This window comes from Gouania willdenowi, chromosome 10 (assembly GCF_900634775.1).
Source record: "Gouania willdenowi chromosome 10, fGouWil2.1, whole genome shotgun sequence".
Lineage (NCBI taxonomy): Eukaryota > Metazoa > Chordata > Actinopteri > Blenniiformes > Gobiesocidae > Gouania > Gouania willdenowi.
In genome coordinates this window covers 12,937,553-12,948,468 of record NC_041053.1, presented here as the reverse complement: position 1 = coordinate 12,948,468, position 10,916 = coordinate 12,937,553, and the positions used below count along the sequence as shown (strand labels likewise).

The window sequence follows — 10,916 nt, the reverse complement described above, 5'->3', positions numbered from 1 at the left end:
GATTTTATTTATTTATTTATTTTTGTTGTTGTTGACTTTAATGTTCTTATTGGTTTTAAGCTGTTGAATGTTTTCTGTTGCAGTTTTTGTTCATGTGAAGCACATTGAGTTGTCTTGTGTATGAAATGCGCTATACAAACACATTTGCCTTGCCTTAATATAAGTGAAATGTCCTAAATGCACCACCAATCGGATGCAATGACAGGCCAGATATGGTCTGAAAGCCATGAGACATCCCTGTGTGTGTGTGTGTGTATCATTGTCATAATAATGAATAGGAGAGCGTTTTTTGGACCGTTTCCACCATGTAGACACAGGCTCCGCCCTGACACAACCATTCTGGTCCTTTCCTCCAGGCTGACGCTGACGCATCCTCCGCTGCCCACGGTGGGCAGAGGGCGGTGGGTGGAGGGTGGAGGGTAGAGCTGTTATAAAATGCTTCCCTGGGACTCCTTCGCGTCACTGTGTGAAGCCACAGCGACTGTGACCGAGCTGAGCCTCAGCAGAGATAGCAGCCCCAGGCACCTCCAGCCCCGCAGCTAACTCGCTTTAGGCTCTGGTTCGAGATGCAGACCCGTTGGACCAGGAGGACCTCCAGAACGCACCCCTACAAGGGTAACTAGATGTTCATATTGATCCACTATGTACAAGCGTTGTTTGTTGACTTTGTATTTTAGGATTTTGTACTATGACCGGAAACAACTTTAAAGCTTTTTTTTTTAAAAAATATATATATATATTTATAAAATTATAAATTAATAGGTTAAATGATCAGTACAGGTGTGTAAGAAAAGATGAAGGCTTCATCCAATCAGTAATTTTAACCCTATTTTAATGTGGATATTATTATTATTATTATTATTATTATTATTATTATTATTATTATTATTATTATTATTATTATTTTGTCGTGATATTCTTCAATATCTAATTTCATGTAATCAGTGAAGGTGCACACTGAGGTGCATATTATTTTCTCTATCTAATTTCCTTTAAAAACATTGAAGTGTAACTACTATATGCCCTATCGCTGTGGTTTACAATAGGAGCACATTGCAGGGGTACTCAGAACAATTTATTTAACTTGAAAATAATCAAGAAATGTACCTATAGTTCCTTTTGGGGATAAAAAAGATTGGGAACCAAACCACTGCTCTAAACCCACTTCTGTCAGTCATGGCAGCTGTGGCTACAGTAGTAGCTTACCATCACTGTGTGTGGAGTGAAAAAATAATGCACATCAATGTAAAGCACTTGAGTGTATGAAAAAGCGCTATGAAAATCTAATACATTATTATTATTATTATTATTATTATTATTATTATTATTATTATTATTATTATTATTATCATGAATCCTAGGTTCCCAAAGTGGGGTACGGGTACCCTCAGGGGTACGCAATTTGGGGTGTACATGAATAACAATTTTAAATTGCAACACAAACTAGGATATTACCAGAGCAGCAGTCTCCAGCAGTTTCCTCAGAGTTTAGCTTGTTGAGAGGTCAGGGGCTGGAAAATCTGTCAAACATGAGACGAAAAGGAACTTCCTCATTACTATTTAATGTGTGTACTTTTCCTGCAGTGAGTTCTTTGAAGGACGACATTTGAGCTGTGTCCAAAAGGAGCGAAATAATTTACAAGAACTGAATGGGATCTGGCTTTGGTTACTGTTTTTTACGCATGCCCACTACATTGTACACCTTGTGTAGGATGTGTTCCTCTGGTGTAGGATGGACATGCTGGGAACCAGTATACAGGGTTAATGTCCAACAATGGAATCAGGTGGATCTTTCTTTTGAATGTGTGGTCTGCTTTAATTTGATCTTCATTTTCTGACTTCCTTATAAACAATGGGTGTTGTAAGCTGATCAGGATCCTCTGAATGACTTTTGTAGTGACTAATTATTAATTATGAATGACACTCATCAACAGGTAATGGTCGGGTGCACAGCTGTGGTAACAAAAACAATCTCAGACAATAAAAGCAGGACAGACAGAGATGAACAGATGAAAATGAACCCCTCTCGCTTTGTTTCCTGTGTCCACGTCAGAGTTGGGGTCAATTATAATTGCATGTAATTAATAAGTAATTACATTTATGATGTAATTATAATTGTAATCATAATTTAAAAAATGTATTGCTGTTGTAATTGTAATTTAATTTTAATTGGCATGGAAATTCTATAAATAAATAACATATTTATAATTTAATTAAACTCAAACCTGTGGAACCATGTTACATTACTATGTCATTACACATACGTAGTTAACAATTATTAAAATATTACATAAGGAAGCCTAAGGGTAAGAGATGAAAAAACAAATTAGATGATAGATCAATGCTTCCCAAACTGGGGTACCTGTACCCTTAGGGGTACTTGAACATCTCTCAGGAGGTACACAGAAACATTTGTCAGTTTATTTTTTAACATTATAGATTTTTTTTTTACATGCACACAGACTTTTTTTTCTCGTCCATCAATAATAATTTGTGGCACAACTCTTTAAAATGCACAAAAAAAAAATTCTAAAACCAGCAAAACAGAAATAAATGAATAAAAAGGCCTAAATTCAAGATTAATGTTGGACGAGACACAGAAAAGAATTTAGACGAGCCTGCAGATACATTTGAATTTATTATTTGAACTTTAATAATTGAGAACATAATTGTAATTTTCATTGTATTTGGAAAAAATGCCGGTAACTGTAATTATATTTGAGTTGTAATTGAACATGGATAATTGAAGACATAATTGTAATTTAAAAATGTAATTGACCTCAACCCTGGTTCACATCGTCCAATGCAGAACAAGTAGCTACTGACTGAACCACTGATGAAGAGTTTTCCTCTCCCTCTCTTCAGGTGGATTGACCCTGTGGTTGATTCTATGGCTGGTGGTGGTGAAGCCAGGCGGGGTGACAGCGTGCCCTAAGCTGTGTGTGTGTTACCCCACGCCCATGACTGTCAGCTGCCAGTCCCAGAATCTCACCATTGTGCCAGCTGGTGTGCCCTATGACTCCCAACGGGTTTTCCTGCAGAACAACCGCATCACGGAGCTTCGCACAGACTCCTTTGGCTTTGAGACTCAGGTGAAAATCTTGGACTGATTTCCAGAGGTGAAAGTAATAGATTACAAGTACTCACGTTACTGTAATTGAGTTGCGTACTTGTACTTTTTTGAGTATATTTCTAAATCAGTCATTTTACTTGTACTTCGTTACATTTCTGCATCCAACAGTTGCTGAGTACATTTTTATTTTTAATTTTAAAATAAGCAATGAACATTGTGAAACTACAAAAAATGAAATAATAACAATTAAATGCATCACATCATAGCCGACCAACCAGATTAAACGTAATGCACGGCATCAAAACACCATTGAATGCTGGTTATTTTATTAGTTTTAGAGTTCATAAATTTAGTCTTATATTTTTTTTTTAATTTTGAATTGAGTTCATTATTGTTATTTAATTTTTTAAAATAATTTCACATTTTGGCAAAACATTTTTTATACAGATGCCTTTGTGAAAAAACAAATCCAATTGTGCAAGAACTAGTTTCTTCCTTTTTAAGTTTATACATGAGATGTTTTGTGTATGCAAGGGAACCATGGCAAGATCTATTTCCAAATATAAAGGTGGGGGTTGAAAGTAACTAGTAACTTTTACTTTGAGTACTATTTAATTGAGCTACTTTTTACTTGTACTTGAGTATTTTATGTATGACTTACTTAATTTCAATCAAGTAACAGTACTTCTACTTGAGTAGGATATATCAGTATTCTCTACACCTCTGCCAATTTCCCACCTCATATTTAACTTTTATTAAAACCGATTTTCTCTATTGTTTTCCCCGTCACAGGTGCTTTGGCTCTACGGTAATAACATCACATGGATCGAGGCCGGAGCCTTCAGTAACCTGAGGGTGCTAGAGGAGCTCGACCTGGGTGATAACCCGCTGTGGCATCTGGAAGGTGGTGCGTTCAGGGGGCTGGAGAAGTTGCAGAGCCTGCACATGCATCGCTGCAAGCTGGCCACTCTCCCCCATGATCTCTTTCACAAGCTGTACAGCCTGCAGTTTCTCTATCTGCAGGTAAATGCATCACACACACACAGACACACACACACACTTCAATTATCCATCTTCAGTTACAACTCAATTATGATTACGATGACCGGCAAAATTTTCTATTACAATTTAAATTACAATTATTATTTTTCCCCCAAAGTCAATTGCATTTATGTTCTTAATTACTAAAGTTCAATTACAATTAATAACAATTACTGAGCCTGGAATAAATAACCCTTATTAAACGTAACACTCCTCTTGTCATTGATTTCTGTATAGCATCTCTTATGATAACAAGTCAGTTTTGACCCATGTCTTAAATCAGCTGTAAAAGACACTAAAAATATTATCTATCATCTAATTTGTTTCTCACCTCTTGGTTTCCGAGTTAGGCTTCCTAATCAATGAAAATATTGGTATTAATATTTTTGGTGTGGGCATCTGAGCCTTTTTTTTTTGTCAGTATACCCCCAGATGTATATTTATTTTACAAATGATAACTAAGTAGTGGAAAACATGAAACATGTTTTAATAATTTTTAACTATCTATGTGTAAGCCAGTTTTGCTTTTAATTAATTTGCAATTGACAGTTTTTATAGATTTTCCATGACAAATGCAATTAAAAAGTCAAATATCTGAACTCAATTACAATTCAATTTTGATCACAACAGCAACAGATTTTTTCAAATACAATTACAATTACATCATAATTGTAATTAATTATCAATTACACAATTACAATTACAATTGACCCCAACCCTGCATATGACCATTCACACAATACATGCACAGAAAAAAAATTGATGTTTTTGTAAAGCTGAGCTGAGACCAATGTTCTAGAATTAGTAACTATGGGCAAAAGTCTACATCCAGGCTGAAATGAAAACCCACACACTGTTACTACTGCAGCAGTTTACTTCAAGGATGTAGGAGTTACTACTGCAGTAGTTCAAGGATGTTGAAAGATGGCGCAATGAGCTTTAAACCATAAAGAAATTAATTAGTGTGGAAACACAAAGAGAAGTCGACAAATATAAAGTACAAGTACTATTAGAATTCATTAATTTAAAAGCAGAAACAGGAAAACCAGACACTAAAGAACAGGTGTATTTCTGATCGGTTTTAAAATCAAAATGATAACGGAAACATTATATTGTTTTGTTTGTTTGTCTTTTTGTAAATGGCTTCTTAATCACTACGAATTCGGTTTACGCAGTTGACGTAGCGCTCTACAACTCTACCACAGTGTTTCCCAAACTTTACACAGTCATGTACCCCTTCTGACATTTAACCTAAAGTCGTGTACCCCCTACTCTTGCACACTTAAAAAACATAATAATGGAATGTGATGTACAATGTAGCCCACGGTGAATTTTACCTATCCTTTTGAGGAATAATATATAATCAGAACAACCAGAATATTTGCATTTCCTGAAGAAAATGTAAATGAGGATGCAGGTGCTGGTCCGCGTCGCACTGCAATAGCTTATCATTGGCATTAGCATTATCTACCATTAGCCTAGCAATAGCAATAACTTAGCAATAGCATTAACCTAGCATTAACATTAACATTCGCACAGCAAAAGCATTAGCCTAGCATTAACATTCGCCTAGCATTAATATTGACCTCGTATTAGCTTTAACATAACTTTTTCATTAGCCTAACAATAACATTAGCCTAGCATTCACATAAACCTAGCCTTAACTTAGCAATAGCAATGACCTAGCCATAACATTAACCTAGAATTAACATTGCAATAGAATTAGCCTAGCATTAGCATTAGCATTGCATTAACTTTGACCTAGCATTAGCTTTGCATTAGCATTAACCTAGATTGAGCATTCACGTTGCATTAGCATTAGCCGAGCATTAGCATTAGCCGAGCATTAGCATTAACCTCGCATTAACATTAACTGCTCTATTTATATTGTAGTTTCTAATGTTGTCATTGTTTTTAATTTTCATTCATGTACCCCCATGACAATTCGCGGACCCCACTTTGGGAATCTAGGCTCTAGTTTGCAACTGTCGTCACCTGCGGTCACAGATTTTTTCCAGTATAGATATAGAATCATCTGCGCTTGTTAAAAAAGACAAACAAACAAAACAATATATTGCTATTGTTATTTTGATTTTAAAACCGATCACATTTATTTATTTTATTCTTCCGTTTTTCTGTTTCTGGTTTCAAACTAATGAAACAAAAAAACAACCCTTTTTTTCTATTTTTTAATTTGGTTTTGAAACGAAATAACCAAAAAACGAAGGATACACAGATTTATTAGTTTTGCATGATTGAAGCGCGGCTCCTATTTTTCGTTACCATTATTAAAGAAAAAAAAGTTCAAAAGATTGGTGTTCTGAAGTGAAGACCTTGGACGTCTCTGTGAGCAGCTTGCATGTTATCCTTAAGCTTGTATGAGTTTTCCCTTGGTTCTCTAATTTCCTCCTACAGTCTAATCTGTTTTATTTTAACTACAGTCTTTACTATTCTGATAGGAGTGAATGTATGTGTGAATAAGATGTCTGTCTCTATGCATTGGATCTGCAACAGACTGGCATCCTGTTCAAGAAATATTACATTTTTACAATTACAAAGGGTTCAGTGAATGCACTGATGAAGCTTACATGGTTCAGTACCTTCAAAAAGATTAAAGAACCACTGCTCTAACGCCTTTAAAGAATAATTTATGCCAGGGGTTCCAAACCATTTCCGGCCCACGAGCTATTTCTACCAATGACAGCTCTACGTGATCTACTTTGTTGGGGAAGTTATAACTGTAAATAATCTGATTTTAATATTTAAACTATTACATGTATGTGTAAACTACAGCATGTGTATAATATTAAAATACAATAATAATATTAAAGCAGTAACACTTAAAAACAGTTAGAATGAAATGTATTTCAAAAATGTAAAAACAATCAATAAAACTATTTTTTAAAATAAAGTTTGTAAAATATACAGAGTAAAAATGTAGCATTTTCCTTTCATCATGGCAGAACCACAACTCTGTGAAAGCGTGATGGTCAGCAGTTTATTTATCTCAGATCATCTCATAGTTCAAATCCACAGAAGCACCAAACACAGCTGCTCACTTTATAAAGACCCAGGTTAAAGGGTTGAATCTTTGTGAATAAATACCACATTTAGCTGTCCCAGTCAGTAGCACACAGAGGATTTCAGTATTGGTTGCTCACTTTGTTCTTTAGAAGAACTTTCACAGCTTCCACACACAGAGGTTGTCTGACGATGCTGCTTATAAATGTACCCCATCGGGCCCTTGTGACTGTGACCGTCTGTGAGCGTCCTTGGGCTGCAGGAGGTTCTTCTGCTTATTATTGAAGGTTGTAAATTAACAGATTAGAGTGGTAGCGCCCCCTCAAATTGAGGTCAGAAGCTGAATTGTTAGGTTTTATTTCTGGTATACGTGACTGTGCCGTTCTCATTCATTTATAGACTTGAGGCCCATGGGCGGTAGATTGCAATGGACGTGTTGGGCACCACTGTTCTATGCTATGCTAAATACCTGCTCAATACTCACTATACCTGTATTTAATTCCTTCAGAGTCCACAGGTGCTAGTTCTTACAGGAGGCCAAGGCCAACAATGCTGGTTCATGATTAAATTGTCCTCCATCTCACCCAATAGCAAAATTTGATTGTAAGAGCAGGGTTTTAACCTATAGAGGGCAGTCACTCTATTTTTACTACAAAATGGAAACACTTTGACTGAAATGTCAATAGTTGGACAAGAATCAATCAGCCACAATACTTCATTCCAAATACAATACAAATCTTCTCTTTTGCTAAAAGCTCTTTTACAAACCACCCACCCACTTTTTACCAAAAGTTTATTTTGCTGCTCTAATGTGTATTTGTGTCTGACTTTGCTGCAGGAGAACCAGCTCCACCTCCTGCAGGATGATTTGTTCTCAGATCTGGTAAACCTCACCCATCTCTTTCTGCATGGAAACCGTATTCGAGCTCTTTCTGAGAATGTGTTCAGAGGCCTGGTTAATTTGGATCGGCTCCTAATCCACGACAACCGCATCAGGCAGGTCAATCGTCGGGCTTTTCGTGACCTTGGTCGTCTGACCATCCTTTACCTGTTCAACAACTCTTTGGCGGAGCTGCCAGGCCAGGCTTTAAGAGACACTCAGGGCATCCAGTTTCTCCGCCTCAATGCAAACCCCTGGTCCTGTGGCTGTGAGGCCCGTCCACTTTGGGAGTGGTTCCGCAAAGCCCGCATCTCCTCCTCCGAGCTCCTGTGCTCCTCCCCTTCCCAGCGCCACGGCCAGGACCTCAGGTTTCTTCGGGAGATGGACTTCGCTCTCTGCCCGATGCCTGATCCTGGCTCCTTGACAGGCTCCACCACAACCACGATTAACACCAAGACCCGCTGGTGGTTCTCCAAAAACAAGCCCGCATCTTCTTCCAAAGCCTCATTAAAAAAGAGCTCAGAAATGAAGAAAACCTTTCCCTCTAAAGTCAAGCAGTATCTCCCTAAAAATGTAATCGACAACTTTCCTCCAAAGTACGAACTGTCAGAAGCCGAGGCTGCTCTTCCCAAGGTGGACCAAGAAGAGTATTGGACCAACTATGGAAATGAAGACTCCTCCATCCGCTGCTTAGACTCAGACTGTCCTCCAAACTATGAAGACCAAGACTTTTTCTCTTCCTCTTCTGTAAACATAACTCAATTCACAGTCCACCTCCTCTTCCTCACCCTTGCCACCCTGTCCCTTCATTTTGTGTTTACCTGAATTCTTTAGTCCCCTCCCACCCTCTTACCTCCTCTGCCTTCTCTTCTTGCTCTTTCTAACTCTTACAAACTCCTTGATCTCAAATCTTTCAGTTGCCTCCTCTACAAAGAAGGAGTGTTAAATGGAGACATGAGGCAGGTGAGACAGTAGGTGGCTGTTTCAAAGAGTAGAGTTCACTTAAACTGAACAAGAACATGCACGTGGTCTATCCAGATGAAGGAAAAAAGCACAGGTAGTTTGTGGGGCTGTAAAGATTTTGTAGAGTCATTGCAAACAATGCAGTCTAGCCTAGTTAACCTAGTGAGTTCATTGCATTGGGAGAAAGTTAATATCTGAAAGTAAAAGCGGGAAACAGAAACCGTAAAGTGGTCCATCTAAAGGGTCAATAGATTGCCAGCTGTGCTGGTTCTACATGTGCTCTTCATGTTTCAAATCATGAGTGAACCCAGTGAGCTATGTTAGCGTTTAGCCTCTGTACATACCACACTCCTTTGTATAGTACATACATAAATACAGTTTCATAAACAGCTTTTGATATATGTAAGTAATGTTAAAGGAAGGTAAATAAATTCAAAGAATAGTTTTTTCACCCGAGATGCTCCAAACCTTTCTCTCCCCCCCCAACTCAAAACTACTCCATTTGATCCAGAAAAATATTAAAATCCAGAATAATGTTAAAAATGTAGAAGTGAGCAAAGGAATGAATGTTCGTGACCAGAAGAAGAGAAAATTTCTACTTCAGTTTTGTGTTGTAGTATTTTGAGTGTGAACGTATGAGTTCACTGTGGTCTGGAGAACATCAAATGATTACAGACTGAATTGGAAAGTAGTCCCTAAAGAGTAACTAAACCTCAAACCCACTTTTTTCTGCTGAAAACGAATGTAATCAATATGAAAAAGTGTTATTAATTGATCCTAGTCCAACTCTTGACATTTTAGTCCAAGTATTTCAATTTGGTGTATTTTGGTTTGAAAATGTGCATGACTGCCCTTTATGGGTTGAAATCCAGCTATTACAATGAATGAATCATAAACCACCGCTATTGGCCCCGCCCCTTCTATAAGAACTAGCATCTTTGGACTCTAACTTCTGTGGTGATTAGGTTGGATTAGCAGAATTTGTGAATAGAGAGCTCTAGTGAGTATTGGATTAGCTAGTTAGCATAGCATAGATTGTCTTAATTGCTCCAGGAGCCTAGACGCACATCAGCCAAAACCTTGAGGTTTAGTTACTCTTTAATGCATGATCAAACCTCTGTTAGTCACAGACTGAAAACTCTGTAAAGTTTGGTCTAATCTTATGTCTGGTAACTACTTCCAACATAATGATTATGGCACAACTTTTTGTATGACAGCAGAGTTTGTGCTTAACAAGTGGCCAACAAGGTTGTTGTTAAAACAAAAGATTTTGTTTCACAATGTTCATATTCTTATCCTATTTATATGAATCTATCTATCATGCAGAAATCTGCAAAGATAACCAAGAAGTGGCATTCCCAGAAATTATGTTATTTTGTATGCATCCAACACATTGAAATATTCGCACACTTCAGTGTCCATGTTTTAAAGAAATATTGATCACAATGAAATGAATCAATGAATCAACACAATGTCGCTCCTCCCTTACTGTGATCTGCAACATTTTAAAGGCAGTCTGAACCCAATCTTGAATGAGTTTCTTTGGAAAACATGAGATCATGTGTTGTTAGATTTTGTAATCATCAGTAGGAAAGCTGGTTTTGCTTTGTAAAAAAAATAAAAACTAAATACAAACCAACAAATGCTTGAGTCTTTCTCTTTTTGTTGTCTTTGCATATTGTTACCCTGGTACTGTCACAGGAGCTTGGTGTGGTGGTGGTGGACACAGATGCAGAGACAGACTAAGGCTATCTTTCAAAATACCAGTTAATGATTCATTATCCAAACCACCAAAGTATGAAACAAAGCAGACACAAGGTGAACAAGAACGGACAAGGCTATTAACACTCAACTATATAGGCTTCATTTGGAACTAGCCACACCTGAGTGTCAAACAGGAGGGCGCAAAACACTCACAACTCACTGACATCACTGGGA

The 10,916-nt window shown here is 37.3% G+C and overlaps 1 protein-coding gene across 1 annotated transcript; it reads left to right on the top strand.

Moving 5' to 3' along the window:
* Positions 1-477: 477 nt before the first annotated feature.
* Positions 478-10,608, top strand: LOC114471667 (reticulon-4 receptor-like 2). Its single transcript, XM_028460547.1, has 4 exons — positions 478-615; positions 2,866-3,092; positions 3,866-4,096; positions 7,974-10,608. The coding sequence occupies exons 1-4, from the start codon at positions 567-569 to the stop codon at positions 8,838-8,840; spliced, it is 1,374 nt and encodes a 457-aa protein (XP_028316348.1). The 5' UTR covers positions 478-566; the 3' UTR covers positions 8,841-10,608.
* The last annotated feature ends 308 nt before the right edge of the window (positions 10,609-10,916 follow it).